This window comes from Dipodomys spectabilis, unplaced genomic scaffold (assembly GCF_019054845.1).
Source record: "Dipodomys spectabilis isolate Male_0828 unplaced genomic scaffold, ASM1905484v1 ptg000297l, whole genome shotgun sequence".
NCBI classification, from domain to species: Eukaryota; Metazoa; Chordata; class Mammalia; order Rodentia; family Heteromyidae; genus Dipodomys; species Dipodomys spectabilis.
The window spans coordinates 4390690-4413231 of NW_024870974.1; the positions used below are offsets into that span (position 1 = coordinate 4390690).

A 22542-nucleotide genomic window follows, 5' to 3' on the forward strand; every position below is an offset into this window, starting at 1 on the left:
ACTAAGAACTAACTCCTGGAAATTATAAGCTACAGATTCCAGATAGGTCAAATATTTAATTGCTGAATATAAAACCAAGGAGGAATAGGGCTGGGAAAGATGGAAGAGAATGATAGAATGGGTAACACTGACTAGATGCAGTTCAATTCAAACTAATTTGTTGAATTGAAACTCCCTTGTACAGCTACTTAGAGATAATAATGAAAAAGAAAAAGATAAGTCAAAAATAAAACATAGGTTCTAGGAGCATAATTCAGTAACAGAGTGTGTGATTAGCTTGCATGAGGCCTTGAATTTGATCTCCACCACCAAATAAAAAGAGAAATAAAAAAGGAAACCATACAAGAACTTGAAGAATATATGAGATTACACTTTATTTTTTATTTTTTGGTCGGCCATGGGGCTTGAACTCTGGGCCTGGGCTCTGTCCCTCAGCTCTTCAGCTCAAGGCGAGCGCTCTACCACTTGAGCTACAGTGCCACTTCTTGAGATTACACTTTAAAAACTAATCTTGGAGTTAACAAGCAAGAAATAAAATCTGAAATTCACAATAAAAAAGTTATATCTCTATTTAAAATTTAGCTCTGCAAAACTATGCAGATAAAAGATAAAGACAGAAGCAGCCATAAACTATGTTAAAAGTCAAATAATAAGCTGGCAAATTACTTATGATATACAAGACTAACAAGGAGTTAATAAATTCACTAAAAATACACAAATCTATTAGGAAAAGATGAATATCTCAATAAAATCCTAGCTACTCAGGAGGCTGAGATCTGAGGATTACATTTTTCAAGGCAGCCAAGGAAGAAAAGTCCCCGTGACACACTTATCTTTAATTAACTATTCAAAAACAGGAAGTGGTGCTGTGGCTCAAAGTAGTAGAGCATTAGGCTTGAGCAAAAGAGCTCATGGACAGCACCCAGTCCCTGAGCTCAAGCCCCATGACTGACAAAAAAACAAAAAACAAAAGTTCGTGGGCCTGGGAAGGTGGCTCAGTGGTAGAGCGCTTGCCTTGCATACATGAGGCCCTGGGTTTGATTCCTCAGCACCACATAAGCAAAAAGAAAAAAGCCGGAAGTGGCTCTATGGCTCAAGTGGTAGAGCGCTAGCCTTGAGCTGAAGAGCTGAGGGACAGCGCCCAGGCCCAGAGTTCAGTCCCCACGACCGGATCCCTCCCTCTCCCCCAAAGTTCATGTATTAGCAATGAAATACAATGTAATGTTAAGTATGTGTAAGTATGCATTAAAAATGCCCAAAATTATTAGCAAAGCTATTTAAACAACAGAGTATCATTTGAGACCTGTTACATTGCCAAAGTACAAAGTTAAAAATATTAATAGTATTTAGTCTTGATAAATATAGTCAATAAATAAACAATTCATGCATGAATAGTGAGAATATAAATTAGCTCAATTTTTATGAAATTTTCTTACAAGTCATCAAAAGCTCTTTAATGGAACAATTCTATTTTCAGAAATTCATCCACATGAAAAGAGATAAAGAAGGTCGCTACATACTAATTAAAGGATCTCTCCTTCAGGAGGATATTACAATTCTAAATATCTATTCGCCAAACAATGGAGCACCCAAATTTATCAAAGAAACACTACTTTCCCTCAAATCCCATATAGATCCAAAGACATTAATCGTTGGGGATTTTAACACACCACTCTCCCCACTAGATAGATCAACTCGGCAAAAACTCAACAGAGAAACCGCAGATCTAAACAGCTGCATAGATCAATTAGACTTAACAGACATTTACCGAACATTTCACCCAGCAGCATCAGAATACACGTTTTTCTCAGCAGCACATGGAACGTTTTCTAAAATAGACCACATTTTAGGCCACAAAGCAAACTTGTCTAAATTCAGAAACATTGAAGTTATACCTTGCATTCTCTCTGACCACAAGGGAATAAAGTTAGAACTCAACACCAAAAGCCACCAAAGAAAGTCCGGTATCACATGGAGGCTGAACAACACACTGCTGAATCATGAGTGGGTCATGGAAGAGATTAGAAAGGAAATTCAAATGTTCATGCTATTCAACAAAAATGAACACACAAAATACCAGCTCCTCTGGGACACAGCAAAGGCAGTACTCAGAGGCAAGTTTATAGCTCTGAGCTCCTACATCAACAAATTGGAGAGATCTGAAACTAACAATTTAATGACACATCTAAACCTCCTTGAAAAAGAGCAGCAAGATAAACCCCAATCCAGTAGACGGAAAGAAATAATCAAAATTAAATCAGAATTAAATGAATTAGAATCCAAAAAAACTATAGAAAGAATCAACAAAACAAAGAGTTGGTTCTTTGAAAAAATTAACAAAATTGACAGACCCTTAGCAAATCTTATCAGAAAAAGAAGAGAACACACCCAAATTAATAAACTCAGAGATGAGAATGGAAACATCACCACGGAAACAAGCAAGATTCAGAACATTATAAGGGAATACTTCTCAAAACTTTATGCTAATAAGTTTGAGAACTTGACAGAAATGGACCTCTTCCTAGCAAATATTGACATGCCAAAACTAAACCAAGATGAGGTAAACTATCTTAACAGGCCCATATCAAGCATTGAAATAGAAACAGCAATAAGAGACCTCCCAGCTAAGAAAAGTCCAGGACCAGATGGTTTTACAGCGGAATTTTACAAGGCCTTCAAAGCAGAGCTCACACCAATTCTCCTCCAACTCTTCAATGAAATTGAAAGAGAAAGCTCACTACCGAACACATTCTATGAAGCCATCATAACCCTCATCCCAAAACCAGGTAGGGACTCATCAAAGAAAGAGAACTATAGACCCATTTCTTTGATGAACATTGATGCGAAACTTCTCAACAAAATTTTGGCCAATCGACTTCAACAATTCATCCAAAAAATCATACACCACGATCAAACAGGATTCATTTCAGGGATGCAAAGCTGGTTCAATATACGCAAATCAATTAATATTATTCATCACATCAACAGGAGCAAGAATAAGAACCACATGGTTATCTCAATAGACGCAGAAAAAGCATTTGACAAGATCCAACACCCCTTTATGATGAAGGTTTTGGAAAAATTAGGAATCCATGGAACATTCCTCAATACAATAAAGGCTGTATATGACAAACCTACAGCCAGCATTATACTCAATGGTGAAAAACTAAAGCCATTTCCTCTTAACTCAGGAACAAGACAAGGATGCCCACTCTCTCCACTTCTTTTCAATCTAGAATTAGAATGCCTAGCTACAGCAATAAGACAAGATGCAGACATAAAGGGGATCCAAATAGGGAAAGAAGAAATAAAACTCTCCCTCTTTGCAGATGACATGATCTTGTATTTAAAGAATCCCATAGACTCCACTCCCAAATTACTCAAGCTGATTCAAAACTTTGGCAAAGTAGCAGGTTATAAAATTAACCCCCCAAAATCAATGGCTTTTCTGTATGCCAACAATGAGAAAAGTGTGGCTGAAATTAGGAAAGCAACTCCATTTGTAATAGCCTCACAAAAAATAAAATACCTAGGAATTAACTTAACTAAAGAAGTGAAGGACCTCTATGATGAAAACTTTAAAATCTTGAAAAAGGAAATCAACACAGAACTTAAAAAATGGCAAAACCTCCCATGCTCCTGGATTGGAAAGATTAACATCGTGAAAATGGCAATACTGCCCAAGGCTATCTACAAATTCAACGCAATACCTATCAAAATTCCACCCTCATTCTTCAAGGAAATAGAAGAGGCAATCCAAAAATTCATATGGAACAATAAAAGACCCCGAATAGCAAAAACGCTCCTCAACGGAAAGAATACTGCTGGAGGAATATCAATACCAAATTTCAAACTCTACTATAAAGCCATAGTAATCAAAACAGCTTGGTATTGGCATAAGAACAGACCTCAGGACCAATGGAATAGAATTGAAAACCCAGAAATGAACCTACAGACCTATAGCCATCTAATCTTCGATAAGGGAGCTAAAACAATAGAATGGAAGACAGACAGCCTCTTCAGTAAATGGTGCTGGCAAAACTGGTTAACTACATGTAGAAAACTAAAGCTAGATCCTTATATATCACCCTGCACCAGAATCAACTCCAAATGGATCAAAGACCTTGAACTCAAAGCAGACACTCTGAAAACATTACAGGATGGAATAGGAGAAACCCTGGGTCTCCTTGGCTCAGGCCGAAATTTTCTGAATAGAGACCCGGAAACACAACAAATCAAAGAAAGGCTGGACAAATGGGATTGTATAAGGTTGCAGAGCTTCTGCAGGGCAAATGACATAGCTAGCAAGATCAATAGAAAGCCCACGGACTGGGAGCAGATCTTTACTAGCCATACAACGGACAAGGGTCTCATATCTAAAATATACTTGGAACTCAAAAAATTAAACCACCCAACAACAAATCCTCAAAGAAACAACTGCCCAATAAGTAAGTGGGCGAAAGACTTAAAGAGAAGCTTCTCTGAAGAAGAAAGAAGGATGGCCAATAGACACATGAAGAAATGTTCAACATCCCTAGCCATAAAAGAAATGCAAATCAAAACAACATTGAGATATCACCTCACTCCAGTTAGAACAGCAAAAATCAAGAACTCTAACAACAACAGATGCTGGAGGGGATGTGGACAGAAAGGAACCTTACTTCATTGTTGGTGGGAATGTAAACTTGTTCAACCACTTTGGAAAGCAGTATGGAGGTTCCTCAAAAGACTCCACATAGAGCTCCCCAACGACCCAGCAATCCCACTTTTGGGCATTTACCCAAATGATCACAAACAAGGCCACACTAAAGCTACCAGCACAACTATGTTTATTGCAGCATTATTTACCATAGCTAAGACATGGAACCAACCCAGATGCCCCTCAGTAGATGAATGGATCAAGAAGATGTGGTATATATACACAATGGAATTCTATGCCTCCATCAGAAAGAATGACATTGCCCCATTTGTTAGGAAATGGAAAGGCTTGGAAAAAATTATATTAAGTGAAGTAAGCCAGGCCCAAAGAAACATAGGTCCCATGGTTTCCCTTATTTGCAATATCTAGTATAGGTATGAGTCAAGCGGAAAAAGTCAGATAGTGTGATGTTAGGAAAACAAAACCTCAAATATGTATTTTAATGTTTTTGTTTCTTTCATGCATGTGTTTCTAATGCATTTATAAGATTATTTCTTTGTTGCTTTGTATGTCCCTCCCCCACAGTGTAACCCCTGCTTTCACTATATTTGATGTCAGTATAACATGTGGAGGAGACGGGGACAAACAAGTCGTTTAAGGATTCAGGTGGACCTGTTGCAACAATGAGAAGTACAAAATGTCATGTCAAAACCAGCTTTACAATGTCGGTGAGGGGGGGGGGAGGGGGGGTATGATTGGGTGGGAGGGAGGGGGGAGGCTGGGAAGGGAGGTGAAGGGTAAACAAAGGAGGAGGATGCAATGCTTGGTAAGAAATGTATGCATTATCCTGCCCATGTAATTGTAACCCCTCTGTACAGTATGTTCTCAAATAAAATAAAATAAAATTTAAAAAAAAAAAAAAAAAAGAAATTCATCCTAAGCCAATACTGAGATTATTGTATAAATATAATGCATAACAATGAGCATATAACACCAACATTTATAAGACAGATAGGATTCAACTGTAAGGATTTGTTTAAACAAAATTATCATAAATATAAATTATGGTATATCATATATATCATTTATATATACAAATTATATATCATATAAACTGTGATATAAACTATTTGATATATAGTTATGCATATATAAAGAATATTATACAATTAAAAGATGTGGATTTATTTTGACTGACATAGAAAGAGGTCCATGATGAATTGATGAATGAGTTGCAAGCTGACGGGAAATAATACATGCTCTATTTTGTTCTGTGTCTATGTGCGTGTGTAAGAAAATAGCCTTCAATGACATGGAAGTTATTGCAATGTCAAAGGTTTTATTCTTCTCATTTCTTTTTGACTTTGCAATGTTACAAAGTGAACAACCAGTCATCTATGTCATTTTGAGACCAGTAAGAATTGTGATTGAGTTCTGCAGGTAGCAATAACTGGTCAGACAGGGAACATATGTGGAAAAGAACTTCATAGGTCTTCATGCTTTTGCATGAATAACAAAAGAAAACATTGCTGGATAGAGTTGTTTAGAACAGACACTTTCTTTCCTGTTTTTGAATGAGGTACGGGTCAGAGGCTTTCTTGCAGACTCTATGATCCCTCTGGGTACTCTGGTACTTTCATGTTTGTATAAAATTATAATTCAAAATAAACATTTTATAATTTATAAATATTTGACATTTTAAAAAATGCACATTGTAGAAAAATCAGCAGTTTTCACTTGTAAATGTTTTGGATGGCATTTACAAACTCCCATGACTTCAATGCACTCTTGGCTTTGCTGGCCTTCACTACTAAATAGCCACAATTACACTGCGTTTGACATTGCCTTTTACCCTTTTCTGTGGCAGCATGTGGCCTCCCTGACCTCAGCAAGAGGAACAGGAGGAAAATAAGTCCTGCCCAGCTGGCTTTGATGTTCACCCAGACACCCGCAGTGATTGTCTTTCTTCTCTTTTAGTTCTTGGTGTAATGAATAGGTTAGCGGGAGCATTACCAATCCTGCCAACTCCTATACAGCAGGATTGCTGCAGAAGCTAGGGCAGTTTTATAGGCAAGTGTTTCCATACAAAGCATGGTTTAAGTATTCTGTATGGATGAATCTGTGCATGCTAACTGCACCAAAGATATTTCCTTACCTGCTCTCAATCTCTGTTTCTCTCTGCTTTGTCACTTGATTATAAAGACTTCAGCAAGTAGAACCCAAGCCAAATTTGTGACACATGGCTCTCACAACCAGCTATGAAGCTCTAGTACTTGACATAGGCTTTTATAATGAGGTGGCCACTCTCCAGGGTAGCTAGGCATCTCATATGTAAAGGGACAAAAAGGCTCCTCACTCTGCAATTCAGATGATTTCATAATTTGAAACCTCAAATTTGAAAACTCAAATCTATACATATTTAATTATTCTAAAGGATGCATATCCTTTCTGAAATAGAACACCTGTGAAGTGGGTATCTAACTGAGTTCATTGACTGATCTACAAGCCTTCTATATGGTACCTGAGTCCTCTATTTCATTTCTGGAATTTTGTCTCTCCTCGTGGTTACTCTCTACCCAAACATTAATGACAGATATTTATGGATTCAACTGACATAATTTCTATTTTGTAAATTTTATATTCTTCATTATAAACTACAGGATGGAGAGACTGGGAAAGAATGAGGGAACAGAAGACACTGTTCAAAAGGAAATGTTCTCATTACTTGACTCATGTAATTGTAAGCCCACTGTACATCACAATAATAACAATAAAGTAAATTAATAATAATAATACCAGATTGCATCCTACAAACATGTACAATTACCAAATGTTAATTCAAAAAAGTACTTACTCTTGCATGTATATTTTCCTGTAAGAGAGAGAAAAAGATAAATTATGTAAATATATGAAGTAATATGCAACATTACAAAACAATTATTATGTTGCTATGTAAAATAGTTTCATGAAGACGCAATGAGGTTAGTTTCATTGTTTTATAATCATGTCCCTAAAATTTCATTTTAGGTATTCACCATTTTCGTTTTATACTTTATATAAAGCTGAAAACTTGTCATTCAGATTATAGTAAGTTTTCTTCATTTAAAAGTAGACTAAAATTTTCTTTACATTATTAAAGAAAGCTATTAAATATAACAATGTGGGTAACCAAGATTTCAGAAAGCTGTTGTTAAATGCTCTATAATATTTCTCTGTATCATTTTAGATAGCGAATAAACTATTTACTTTTCAATAATATAAAAAAAAAAAAAGACTTAACTAAGGTACTGCTAGAGTCTGTGGCTACCATTTTGCTCCTATAACACTGAAGCTATTCCATGGAATGGAATAGAAACATCTTTACTCTATTTCCTGACATTCACCCCGACCCCATGTGGTTTATAACTATGGCAACCACACAAATTCCTTGCTAGAAATCCTCAGGACCTTACATTGTCCTTCTTCTGCCCAGCTTTTTCAAAGCAACAGCTGCTATAAGTTTAGAAAATTATTCACAGTTTTTAAAAGAACCCTTCTACTGCCATGGAAGAAATCCTTCTAGAAATCGCCCACTGCTAACCACTTCCTGCCAATACGTCTCTCCATTTTTCTGTTCACACTCTTTCCCTAACTTCTGTCCTCCTGCTGTGAGGAATTTAATTTGTCTAGGATTCCTTCTAGATAACAGATCAGAAAATTTGGAAAAGATGAATATAAATAAAAACCCCATTTTTCCATGGAAACAAACAATGTGATTGTATTGGAAGTTAAAAGGAAAGATTAATACTTTTTCATTCTGGAAGACATATAGTTTCTCTCTGTCTCTGTCTCTGCCTCTCTCTTCTCTCTGTCTGTCTGTCTGTCTGTCTGTCTGTCTGGCTCTCTCTCTCTCTATATATATATATCTCAATACTTGTGCTTGCTTGGCTTGCACTCTATCACTTAAGCCATGCCTTCAGCCCTGTGTTTTGCTGGTTATTTCAGAGATGGAATCTAGCAAACTTTTCTTCCTCAGCTGGTTTCAAACCAGAATCCTCCAGCCCTCAGCCACCTGAGAAGTTAGGATTATAGGTGTAAGCCACTGGTACTCAGCTTCTCTTTCGATTTCATTTATTCATGTATTGTTGTAATACAAAGTGTGTATAATACAGTGTGTTTAATGTGCTATCACATTTCACAAGAGGGGACTGATAAATTTTCTAATAGAAGAACCCATAATCCATAAGGGAGGGGCACTCCATTATAACTTTTTATTTGCTTATCACTTAAGAAAATCTCTTTTGGGCTAAAACTTTCCAGAAGCTAATCCTAGCCAAGGAGGAAGTTAAATTATGTCCATTTCCTCTTTGATAAAGCTATTTAATCTATCACTACCACATCTCCCCTATGGACTCACTGTAATTTGACTCACAAAAGTTATTTTTATGAGACTATTCTTTAAAGATCATGATCTGTGTTCCAACTCAAGGTCATAAAACAAGGAACTGAAAGAATTTTCAAAAGTGATTTTATTTTTTATGTGGAGCACTCTATATTTTTACATTGAAACAGATTCTTCTAGATGGTACATAGCACGAGTTTTTGGCTTCTTGAATGGGTGAAGGGAGCTACAGGAATGATAGGAACAAGCTATCAAGAGGATTAGAAATGAGATGTTTTTCTTCTGAGAATGGTAGCGTTGGTGAGGAAAAGATACAGTTTAATTTAGTAAAACAATGAGGCATGAAACTAGAAATGTGTCTCCCATCTACCCCAAAATATGGCAAAGTTCTTCATTCCTTCTCAATTACAAAATAAACATATCTGTGGGGCCTCTGATATATAACAAAGTCTTTAGTGATGTTTATAACCAGAAAAACAGAAAAGAAGGACTGGGGTTGTGGCTTAGTGGTAGAGTGCTTGCCTAGCATGCATGAAACCCTGGGTTTGATTCCTCAGTACCACATAAACACAAAAAGCCAGAAGTGGTGCAATGACTCAAGTGGTAGAGTGCTAGCCTTGAACAAAAGAAGCTCAGGGACAGCACCCAGGCCCTGAGTTCAAGCCCCAGAACTGGGAATGAGGGTGGGGAACAAACAGAAAAGAAGGTAGCTGATATTCTATTCTAATTACAGCTATGCTTCCTGTATAACCATTCTAGCTTATTTTCCTCATGCAGATCAGAAGCCTTAAATAACTCCAAAGAGGCTAAGTAATCAGGTTTTTAGTAAACCCAATGTACATAGCTTTAGAGACTTCATTAATACAGTATTGCACACACTTGGGGGTCTATAATGCTTGCTCGTAAACATTCCTTGTTGATTCCATAAAAATTTGGAAATCTCTGATTTCTAGGCAACAGATGCAAATGTAATTGTGCTTTGGGATACCTTTACCCTATTCGTTCTTTAGGTCTCCAAACTCTGAACTGCTTAAATTGTTTCTATCTTAATGGGAAAGCCCATGGACTTTGGGGAAAGCAGTGAGGGGCACATTAGACATAATGTCTCTACAACTTAGTTCTTGAATGTTTACCGAAGGGCATCAAGTGCTGGTTAAAACTGCAGATCCTGGACTGGCTCACCAGTCATCCTATCTTTCTTTAATCTGGGGGAAAACATATGAAACTACATTTTTAACACACATTCTTGAGGATCTGGCACAGGTGTATACACATACCAGGAAGCACTACCCTAGCATTTCAAAGGGATCCAAAATTGTTTTCTAGATACACTTAATTTTATCCTCTGAATGATAATGGGCTTCAAAGAATAACCAAGTGTTATATGGTTAAATCTGCTAGAGCCAGGAAATACATCTATTATACTTTCAAAATTAGTCTTGGCTGGGCACCGGTGGCCCACGCCTGTAATCCTAGCTACTCAGGAGGCTGAGATCTGAGGATTGCAGTTCAAAGACAGCCCAGACAAGGAAAGTCCATGGGACTCCTCTCTCCACTTAACCACAAGAAAACCGAATTGGCGATGTGGCTCAAATGGTAGAGCACTTGCCTTGAGCTGAAGAGCTGAGGGACAGCGCCCAGACCCAGAGTTCAAGTCCCACAACTGACAAAAAAAAAATTAGTCTTGAACTGAGACAGTGTCTGTTGTTTGCTTAAATGACCCCTTGTGTATTATTAAGCTTTCCAGATAGGACTGTTTATCTTCCCAGGTATAGTTTGTATTTTGGGGAGGCAAGAACTATTTTTAAATATTTTTCAAACATAGTTTCAACATTATCAGTACTCAATAAATATTTATTAGGCCCTCAATAAACATATTTTAATTTTGGATAAACTGCAACCTAAATTGCTTTAAAATCTGCTTTAGCTTCTGAGGCCTGAAGCCACTTCTCTTATGGATATTGCTTCACACTGAGTTGTTCCAATAACCCTTTGCATGATAGAAAATAGAGGCTGCCCCTAATTTTCATTAGAAATGGCAACTGCACTAGGGCTCCTTTATTTAGCCACTAGGAAAAGTCAGGGTGACAGTAATGGTTTTGACTGATTACTTGGGCTAAGGAAACCAAGCCCTCAGGGTGCTCCAGACTCTCTGTGGCCTATAAAGCTGTTTGAAAACCTGTTTCTCAGAATTTAAAGCTTAGCTCAATCGAGGTCAGTATTATAGTAATGTCAATAATTCTACTGCTCTCAGCCTTCAGGCATACCAGTACAATTCATCATCAACTTTACTTTCATGGAAAGGCAACTTTTGGGAAAATAGCCCTACCTTAAACTACTTTATTTTGATTTCCCTTCCCTTAAGGAATTGTTCTGCCAATATCGATTCCTTTGAATTTTGTGCTTTCTAAACCTTAGCAACTTCCGGAGGCTGATATTCTTTCCCCAAATCAAGAGGGTTCTGAATATACAACATTTGTGTCATCCTAGGACAATGACTCCAAGTTTGCAGAAAAAAGACCAAATAAACCATTGGATGTGAAAGTAATTTTCAGTAATTAATACTTGATGAAATATCAAAATTACCTCTGCCTCTTCTTGTTTTGTAGGTGTGTTATACTAAACTATATTGCATAAAGGATATTCTGGAAGGCTCTATGTCTTTCTCTCAGGAGTCACAAGCTTGCTGAACAACAAATACATGTTCATCTCAATCTGAATAGAAAGCTTTGTTTCTGGCAAAAAGTCAGAAGCACAACCCCAATGCATCACCTCCAAATAAAGACCTCTCCTGGTAAGGACCAGGTAAAATCAACTACCTCCCTACTCCTCAAGTTGGATCTATGATACTGATCCAAGGAATTAGCTTCTTGCTTGCTGTAATATTTGTCTCTTCTTTTTCTATAAACTGAAGAAGGGAAATGACTGAAGATGGACACGGATTAAATCTTTCCACTTGTTTAAGGTAAGGGAAAATGTTCATTCATATTCAAGACCTCATTACCTTCCTGAGGGGTAAGATAGCTCCACATTTAGAGGTTAATAAACATGGGTTTATTAAGATAAAGATAACTCTAAACTGTAATTTTTCTCTAAACTGAAATGCTAGCACTGGACTGAAATGAAAACAGTCAGAAATAATTAACTAGAACTTCTCATCACATATTTAAGTTATCAGATCATATTGAACTATTTAAAAGAAGGCTGTAAAATAAAATTATATTTATTTTCTCAGTAGCTTGTTACGTTATGAGTCATTAAATAAATGCTCCCAATTTAGTGATTTGAATATATTGTTTTATATGATATAAAAAAAAGGATAATGAGCTACAATTATGTTTTGGACAGTAGAGGGCAGTGAAGTTGAACTTTGTGGTGCTGAGGACTGAACCCAGGACCTTCCACTTCCTAGGCAGGTGCTTTTTCACTGAGCTAAATCCCTAACACTTATGCATTTATTTAAATTCAAATTCATTGGGTCCCCACTGGATCAAGTTGTAGCTTGGAAAAGATTCCTTCAGAGTAGTGTCATGATTTCACTCTAAGGCCACTACAAACTTCTTGTAACACAGAAGATCCTTCTCATTCCCATCCCACACAGCAATGCGCACAGGGATATGTGCTGGTTTATGTTTATTTGTATACTACACCTTCCCTGGTAATCCCATCCCAAACTTAAGCAAGGTCATCCGACAATGGATAACACTTTAAAAGTGAAAAGCCATAAGAGAACTATGGATAAAATGAGGAATAGGATAATAATTTCAATTTTAAATTTCCTAGGAAACTGCATATATAGTTAGATCCCAATTTTATCAGCCCAAACCCAGGCTTGTGTCATACATATAAAAAAGAATAGAAGAAAAGACAAATTCTGGTTATCAATATTTAAAAACACACGAAGTAACAATTTAAAATAAGTATTATTCACGTTTATTTTGTGGATTTTAGAGTGAGAATATTTCTTTCCCAATAAAACATTTGTTTATTTATAGTATCCACCCCAGTATTCGAGGGATGAGGGAAGTAGGCATGGCTAGTTGTCCTAAAATTAATTTTAGTAAGGCCTGAGTAATCTTCATAATCTCTCCCTCTTCTGATACAATGAAGGTGGGGAATAAGCATTCAGACCACTCACCAACCCTATTAACTCATGTGCTCCATGGGTCATCGGGTAGGCCCATACTGTCCATAGTCGTTGAACTGAATGGGAGCAGTATGGCTTTCCACTTATATTTTACTTTTTTGACATTACATCTTTATATCTTTTCAAACCCCTGAATCTTCTCCCATGTTATTTTTACTCAACCTTTCAGGGAGAAAAAAAAAAATTTTTTTAAAAAAAGGTCAATGCTGACTTCCCACACGTCAGTTTTTCATAAAGTAACACAAAGCAGAGCTCCCAACCAGCTGCATAAAACATAGGCTTTTAGTGAGACCTTTCATCTAGATCCATTTAGAATGCCCCCTGCTAGGCAACCAAGAGTGGAAGGGAATCACCATTTGAAAAGACCTTACTTTAAAGACTGGATACACTGGCTCAAATGTTGCTTCAGCTCTTCCTCCTTTTCATAAGACTCCAGTACACTATGTGCTTCGTCGTGGTGATAGCAGTAGATTTTATAAATATCTTCCAGTGGTCCTTTAATCTGCAAGAATACCTCTCCTGATAAATGCAGAAGAAAGACAAAATGATGTCATGTCACACCAAAATAGTATTTCATATGTTCATTTTTTAACAGTCTTGACAGGTTATTTTGGAAGGGTGTTAGGCCTTTCCTTTGCTTTGTTTCCTTTTCTTTTCTTTTCTTTTCTTTCCTTCCTCCCTTCCTTCCTTCCTCCCTTCCTTCCTTCCTTCCTTCCTTCCTTCCTTCCTTCCTTCCTTCCTTCCTTCCTTCCTTCCTTCCTTCCTTCCTTCCTTCCTTCTTTCCCTCCTTACTCTTCCTTTCTCTTATGAATCAAAGGATAAAGAACTTAACAGGTTAGTGTGCAGGATTATGGTTAAGAGGATATGGATCTGTGTATGGGTTTGAATCACACTATGCTACAAACTGGCGTTGTTACTTATGCAACATACTTTCACTCTCTACATCTCTTTCATTATGATATAGTAGCCATAGTATAGACCATAATAAGTGCTCAAAATGGAGCAGTTTTTGTGAATAAATTAGAAGTTTAGGAGGTGAAATTTCAGGTACTTGGTAAGCAATTTTTCAACATATCCTGAGGGTCTCTGAGAAGAAAGCAGAGGAATTTAGAGAAAATTTTTCTTTATATGTGATCATAAAAAAAAAATAGGTCATTGTTCCTTATAAAATTAATTGGATAATACTATTAGTCAAGGTTATGAGTATATCTTCATGAGAAACTTGGGCTAATTGTGTTTAGGCATTTACTGAATCTTCTTTAAATATTATTGTAAAATCAAGGGTGTATAGGTGGACCATGTAATTATTGGACAGTAGTTTGATTTAACCACTCCGTCCATCTTTAAAACTGATGGAGGAAGTGTCCAATCAGCTCTGCATTAGGTATTGTGGGAGATACAGAAGAAACGTGGCAGGATCTGTTCTTAAAAATATTGCCAATTTGAGATTGAGGTTGATTGGGACACTCAGCTGATTTTGATGGCTGCATTGATTAACAGTGAGGTGGACATTTATCTGTACCTATCACAGTAACAGGAGAAAGTCATTCTTCCTCCATAAATAGAAAGATCCTTAGCACTGTAAATGTGTTGTGCACAGCTTGATTGCTTTTTTTTTCTCCATGCAGAAATAGATAGGAGTTTATTTATACATATTAATTAAAGATGAACAAATTAGAATTTGCAACCAAATCAACCATTCTCCCAAAGTCCTGTCAGGAAGTGAGAAAATTAAGATTGGAATCCAGCTGTTTTCATTATATCCTTGGGTTTCAAGCCCTCACACAAAAGAGGTTCCTTAGATTCTAGATGGAGCCATGCAGTTGGGAAGAATACTAAATTCAGAATCAGAAGTCAGCTAGGGTTTGTGTATGGAGACACAGGAATAACTTTGCTTGCAGAAATACTTTGATCCTATGTTCCTTCATATTATTTGTAATGGAAATAACACAAGCTATGGTATTATTGAGATTAATTTGATATTTAAGGGGATGACATGTAAAATATGCTTGCCACTAATTGCTCAAAACATTGTCACTTGTCTCGTAAGCCTTCCTTACTATCTTCAGAACTACAACACTGTTATTATGTTTTGTACTTTTTATTGTAAAAATACTGTACAGAGGGGTTACAGTTTCATGAGAAAGGTAATGAGTACATTTCCTATAGAGCATTGTTGCCTCCTCCTTTGTTTTTCCCTTACCATCCCTTCCCTCCCACCACCACCACAACCTCCCTCCCTCCCTGCCAAAGTGGTAAAGTTCGTTTTTGACATAGTGCCTTGTACATCTCATTGTTACAATGGGTCAACCTGTGTCCTTATTTAAGCATTTTGTTTTTTCCCTTTCCCTCCCCAAATTAGATAATTGTATATACAAGATGCAGGCCACCGGAATCAAATAGAATGAAAATATAGGTTATACCATGGGGGAGGAACATACAAAGAAACAAAAAAATCACATAGTACATTATAAATACATTAAGAACAATAGCAAAAAAGAAAAAAATATTTGTGTCCCTATCTTGGGGTTCGCCCCATTTGTTAGGAAATGATAAGACTTGGAAAAAATTATTAAGTAAAGTAAGTCAGGCCCAAAGAAACATAGGTCCCATGGTTTCCCTTATTTGCAATAACTAGTACATGTCTAAGACAAGCAGAAAAGGTCAAAAGCTATGTACATATGACCATATTAGATGATTTAAGCAAAATCGCACTATTATTTTTAAGGTATCATGTTCCATTCAATTATATTATATTTATATCCAGCCAATGAAAGACTTCCATTTCCTCTTCATTGTATCTGTATAGGATTTTCCTTTTCTTAGAGAATCGGAGGTGAAATTGTGTGTGTGTGAGTATGTGTGTGTGTGTGTGTGTGTGTGTATGCATTCACATGTATGTGTTTTAAGGTTTTATGTGTCTATTTTTTTTGGGGGGGGGGGGGGTCCAGTCGTGGGGCCTGAACTCTGGGCCTGGGCGCTGCTGTCCCTCAGTTCTTCAGCTCAAGGCTGGTGCTCTACCACTTGAGGCACAGCACCACTTTCGGCTTTTTTTTTCTTTTTGCTTATGTGGTGCTGGGGAATCGAACCCAAGGCCTCATGCATGCAAGGCAAGTGCTTTACCACTGAGCCACCTTCCCAGCCCCCATGTGTCTATTTTTTTTAATTGTGTTTTTTCGAGTCTTTAAAGCAACTCAATTGTTGTGAGCATCTTTGGAGCTAAAAGGATGAGGGATTCATGATTTGTTTCTGGGATTTTACTAAGTTGATTTACCTAATATATGCATTATAATTATGATTATGAGTTTGCTCTTTAAGACAGTAATAAGAAATAATTAACACAAAGTAGAAGTAAAAGAAGAACTAACTGAATTTAAGCCTTGACACAGAGGAAGAAAGATTCTCAGTAAGGGTCTGGGTAATAGGACTGGCACTTTGGGCTGGAGCAGGAAATTAGCCCCAGAAGTGGGTGCCAAGTGCAGGCTTGAATGGAAGCTAGTTGAGAAACACACTTTTCAGAACAAGATAACATTGTAAACATGTATACTCACTCCAAAGAAGATTAGAGATGGGAGGGTGGAGTCAGAGGAAGGGAGGAGTCAGGGAGAAGGGAAAGTGGGAGAAAATGAGGGAGGAACAATGTCTGACAAGAAATGTACTCATTACCTTACTTATGTAACTGTAACCTCTCCGTGCATCACACTTACAATAAAATTATATATATACACATACATATATATATAAAGATTGCAGACCAAAAAAGGAAAGAGCAAGGACAGTCTCATAAATTCATTTTATGATCAAATCACAGAGTCGAACAACAAAAAGACACTTTATACGCAATTAAACCATTAATTTGCCAATATTCTTGTATCATCTTTGACAGATGTTCCAGTTTGAAAGAATGTACAGCTTCGCCCTTAACAGCAAAATTATACTATTTATTCCTAGCAAAATTTTGATGGCACTGTAATAATAATTATCTAAGTTAAAAGATATTTAAGTGCTTTAATTGAAAAACATTTATTCACCTGAAGGTCAAGTAGAACACTGACAACAGAATATTTGATTCCCTTCCCAGCCCAACCAATGTGTTCTGCTTCATAATAGTGCTGATGAAGCAAGGTATCTTGCAGCACAAAGTGATTCTGTTTCCACGGTAACGTAAGCCTGGGCTGCATTCCTTTAATGGTGAAGGACAACTGCTCTGTCTAATGTATCTGAAGAGATGATTAGGAAATTGAGCCACAACTAGTGAAGGTAATTTCCTTCTGGTTGCCTGTCACAATGAAGTTGGGCTCCTGTAAAATAAAACTACCATAGGCTTCTTTAAAAACAACAACAAAAAAAACAAAAAACATAAATCTGCAAGCTAAGATTTTCTGCATTGATAATTGCCATGCAAAGGAGAGGAGGAAAATGCAGTCATTTCAATATCTTTAGTTACCTCCCTTAAAAATAACTGAAAAAAAATACTGAGCATATTCTGTATCTTGGTGTAATTACTCCCATGTTGAATATATTGCTCTTTGTCTCTTTTTTCTCAACAGTTTTGGGGCTTGAACTCAGGGCCTGAGTGCTGTCCTTGAGCTCTTTTTGCTCAAAGCTAATGCTTTACCACTTTGATTCCCAGCTCCACTTCCAGATTTTGAGAGGTTAATTGGAGATAAAGCAGATAATCTGTCAGTGACATAGTGCATGTATGTAAGTGATTCTAAAGATTATTTTACATAGTATATATTATTTCATAGATAGACATACATATATATGTATATATGTTGTACATATATACTGTGTATGTGTGTATGTGTATATGTATATCATGTATACATATATGTGTGTATATATATATGCATATATGATAGCCTTTAATAAATTCACTGATGTTCTCACAATAAGGACGTTACCTAAAAACACATTTCTCAGGCTGTATCCTTCATTAGTGGGCACATGACTGCATAACATAGATAAATAGTACACATGCATATAGTTTTGTTTTGGTTGACTACGCTTTGAACATAAGGTCTTGAGATTGCTAGGCAGGTACTCTACCATGGAGCCACACCTCCAGCTCTTTCTCACTCTGGTTGTTTTGAGAATAGTGTCTTGCTTCCCTGCCTGGACCACGACCTGCCTATCTTATGCTTTCAGCAGTAGCTAAGATAACAGGCCTTCTCAGCCTCCCCGGTAGGTAGGATTACAAGTATGAGCCACCAGGACCTGGCTGAAGTAGAATCTTTGCTCCTGATAAAAGCTATCTTTCCCAGACTCCTTTGCAATTTATCTGACCAAGTAATTACAGTCTACCTGTAGTGTACAAGTGAAATATCTTGTGACAAAAGCCTTTCCTTGAAGATGCAGCCAGTTCCATTTTTATTCCTTTTTCATCCTTGCCTGGGACTGCTACGTGAGACATGGGCCCTACCTTGTCCTTGACTATGAGGGCCATGCCTTTGGTAAGCCGCACTAAGAACTGGAAGACCCTTGCATTTCTGCTGAGCCCCCGTTGGAGCAGGGCTTCCTCACAGTGCAGAACACACAGTTTCCCATTTCACACAACAAAGAAATAAGTATGGCTTATAAAGCTAGTAATATCTCACTCTTGTTTTCTGTTTCTCTCAGCTGAAGTTAATTGTAATCAACATGTTGTACACTCTTATTCATCCTCTATTTCTCCTCCTCCTCCTCCTCCTTCTTCCTCTTCCTCTTCTTCGATAGGAAAGCATTGTGATAGCAATCCTGACTAGTCAAGAGCTCCCACTTCACTACCCACATTTTATTAAGAAATCTTGTGAAAATATGGTATAAAATGTTTAAAGTTTGTTATTTAGCTGATGAAAATTTTTTAATAAATACATTCAAATAAATTCTAAAAAGAACCTTGGATAATAATAAGAAATAACTTTAATTAAAAAGGAAATAATTGAGATATATCTGAAGGGAAAGTTACCTGTGGTTCTAAATAAAACGTCTCTCAAACTAGAATATTCAGACTACAGAGAAAGGTATCATGGTTGTGGGGACAGAGTAGATTGTGGCCCACTCTCTGGGAAGTAGATTAGAGGTCCAGCTGCAAATAACACAGGCCTCTGGCTATTGCTTTCCTGAGTGACACACACAATGGAGTAAAAGAGTGTGTGTGTGGGTGTTGTCCCAAGATAAAAGTTTGGCTGGTAGCTTGCAACCCAGGCATTCCAAGGTGTGTTCCCCACATTCTGCTTATCCTCCTTGGCTGGGGGCCCAGCTGCCAGCACTAAACAAGGCAATGGTTTTACTCTTATTGCCTGAAGAAAGTAGTGTTTGAAAGAATAGGAACCATCTTGGCCACGATTACAAAGCCCCATGCTGAGGATTTTGAAGGAGATCATCACAAAAATCTTTTACCAAGGCACTTATATTTCATAAGATAAACTGACACCTGGTGAGGTTTCAAGAATCTTATTACTGAAAAATACAAAGCCCAGGTGTATGTCTGATGTCTCCCTCTTTAGATGGCATGATGAAGAGTTTGTGATTCACAGCTCTAGTGCCAAAGGGGAAATTTTCCTAATACCTAGATAAACCAGAAGTTTACTCAACAATCATTGGGACTTGGATAGGGTTCAAATTTTAACACCCCTCCTGGTGAAACCTCTAACTGGTTTGGAACAAAATGAACATATTTCCTCAGGCCTTGGTTACAAAAACAACCTGATGTCAGTATGAGACACTTATAAAGACAAGCTTGAAAGTACCAGACAATTCTAAAAATTGATTGATGACCAGAAACAAAAGAAGTATTTGTCATATGTCAGAATTCAGATTTGAGGATATAATTGATGCTGAATTTTGTTCAAATTTTATGTATATAAACTTAGAGTAGCTGTGATGTAAATTAGTGAAATATCATAGCCTCATTGTATATGCAACCCAATTAATTTCAAGAATATTTCTGCTCCTTGTATTTTGATTTTAGTGAAAAGACTTGGCTATAATAATGTGCCCCACCAATAGTTGTATTCACATTTTTTACTTTTTCAAATGACAACAGCATTTATAATAAACTCAGATATTTATTTTTCTTCCCCCCCCCCTCCATTATGGATGGAATCCAGGGCCCCTTGCATCCTAGGTAGGTGTTATACACATCACTGAACTACATCTCCAGAAAAACAATTAGTTTTGATATGATACATTTCCCAGAACTCTTCTCTGGTTCTGTAAAAAAAAAAATGAACCATTATTAGAATTAATTGATTTTCTATTTGCTTATCAGATGCCTGCCATCAGTTACCTGTTTGCCAAACACTCCTGCTAAAGATGTCAACTCTTTAGAAGAGATTGCTTTACATTTATTTTTGTAGGTAGGTTCAAGAAAACTTGGAAATAAAATTGAGTGAAATTAATTGAAGACATCTGACATTTGACCTACATGAAAAGCCACTCTGCATGGAGCTTTAGGTAAATACATCTTACCCCAGCTGTGTGTGCTTTTACCTATTTTGAGAAGACTGTAAAGTCGTGACTAGTTTTTGACCTAGATGTTGGTGCTTCATCAACAGGGATCTGTCTCCTGGTTGTCTTTTAAATGGTGATGGCAGTAGACTTTATGATGGCTGTGGATGTTCATTGTTAATTTTCTTGAGAAACAGAAAATCAGTGTTTGTTTCTGAATTGGTTTTCTTTAAAAGAAAATAATCAGTTCTTCTCATAGTTCACTGCTCTATTTTACTTTCTCCACAGAAGTTCTTTGGGACTCCCCAGAAATAGAACAAAAATTTGGCTCAATGCTTTCCATGTGATAATCCCTATGGTCATTTAAAAAATACTACCAGAATAAGAAAAAATTCTGTAAGTAAATATATGTATATATGCACACACATGTATACCTATTGTTCTTTGAGAGTAAAATAGAAAAGAACTGAAAAAACAGAAGTTGTGTAAGTTTTTTATAGATCATATAAAGTCATAAAAAATTCACAATCCAAGAAGTGAATTCACAACCCAAAAGCAATCAACTTGTAGGCATAAAAATTGGAAAAATATTGTGAAGTCAGTAAGGCTAAAAAAAATAAAATACTTAAATGTTCAGTTCTTTAAAGATCAAGTAAGTGTTAGTCATAAAACAAAATAAAATGAAGGGTAAACAAAGGAGGAGGCTGCAATGCTTGGTAAGAAATGTATGCATTTTCCTGCCCATGTAATTGTAACCCCTCTGTACAGTATGTTCTCAAATAAAATAAAATTAAATTAAAAAAAAAACAAAATAAAAGAACATCTGAAAGACACAGACGTTGAAAGATGAGAAATTAAAGAGCAAATGTTGTGCTTAGTATTACTGATGGACTTGAGCAAATAGATTGCAAACCCATTTGAAAATAAATACACAGTTTGTGTAATTACAAGAAGCCTGAAGATGGGTTTAGCATTTATATATCTCCTGGGAAGCTTTGTGAGTCAGAAACATAAAACCAAAGCACCAGGAGGTCATTAAAATATTATTTCCTCTTCTATGGTGGAACTGGCAAAGAGAATAAACATACCAATTGCTTGCATGGCCGGTTCCACGTTGGTTGAGGCCTCTTCCAACAAGGATAGCAGCTTGGCTGATATCTGATGCACAGATTCAATGTTGCTAAATAAACTCTCCACGTCCAGCCTATCAATCTGTAGAAACACAAACAGTGAGCACCATCGTATTGTGTTTCCTTGTGCTAACAGTAAGTGTTTTATGTGCTACCCTATGCTGCCTCAACAATCATTTCTTGTACATTTTCATTAATATTTCTAGAGTAGCTATACAGTTTTTCATCCAAGATATTGGGATGCTATTTATTGCCTCTGTCTTTTTTCTTTAATATTTTTTGAATTGCCTATGCAGTGACACACTCTAATAAAAACCAGAATGGGAGAAACTGTTAGGTCTAACTGGTATTTCTATTAATTTCCCTGTATGAAGGTAGGTGCTACTGTGGTTTCAGACTGTTTTACTGCTTTCACAGCTGATGTTGGATCTTACCGTTGTTGAGTAACTATTTTTCAAGGTGTTTTTGTACCACAGATGTCTAAGAGTGATGACAAATACATATGTTGAGTTGATTCTTGCTCTTCTTACCTTTTTATTTTTTGTGAGTTATGGGGCTTGAACTCAGAGCCTGGGCACTGTCCTCAGAAAACCATTTTTGGTTTTCTGGTGGTTAATTAGACGTAAGAAACTCATGGTCTTTCCTGCCTGGGCTGGCTTTGAATCACAATCCTCAGAGCTCAGTCTCCTGAGTAGCTAGGATTACAGCCATGAACCACTGGCACCTGGCTTCTTTTTACTTTTAAATAAATAGAAATGGAAATATTTACTAAACTTATACTAAGGATTGATTGTATTTTATAACTCCATAC

General features: G+C 36.8%; 1 protein-coding gene across 1 annotated transcript in view; it reads right to left on the reverse strand.

Annotated features, from left to right (window-relative positions):
* Arhgef38 (Rho guanine nucleotide exchange factor 38) overlaps positions 1-22542 on the reverse strand; it is a 90377-nt gene that overhangs the window by 27675 nt on the left and 40160 nt on the right. The window contains exons 3-5 of the mRNA XM_042701809.1: positions 21690-21813; positions 13539-13686; positions 7494-7511 (exon numbers count right to left, since the gene is read on the reverse strand). Of these exons, the coding sequence (XP_042557743.1) occupies positions 7494-7511; positions 13539-13686; positions 21690-21813 (290 nt within the window). The remainder of the gene's footprint in view (positions 1-7493; positions 7512-13538; positions 13687-21689; positions 21814-22542) is intronic.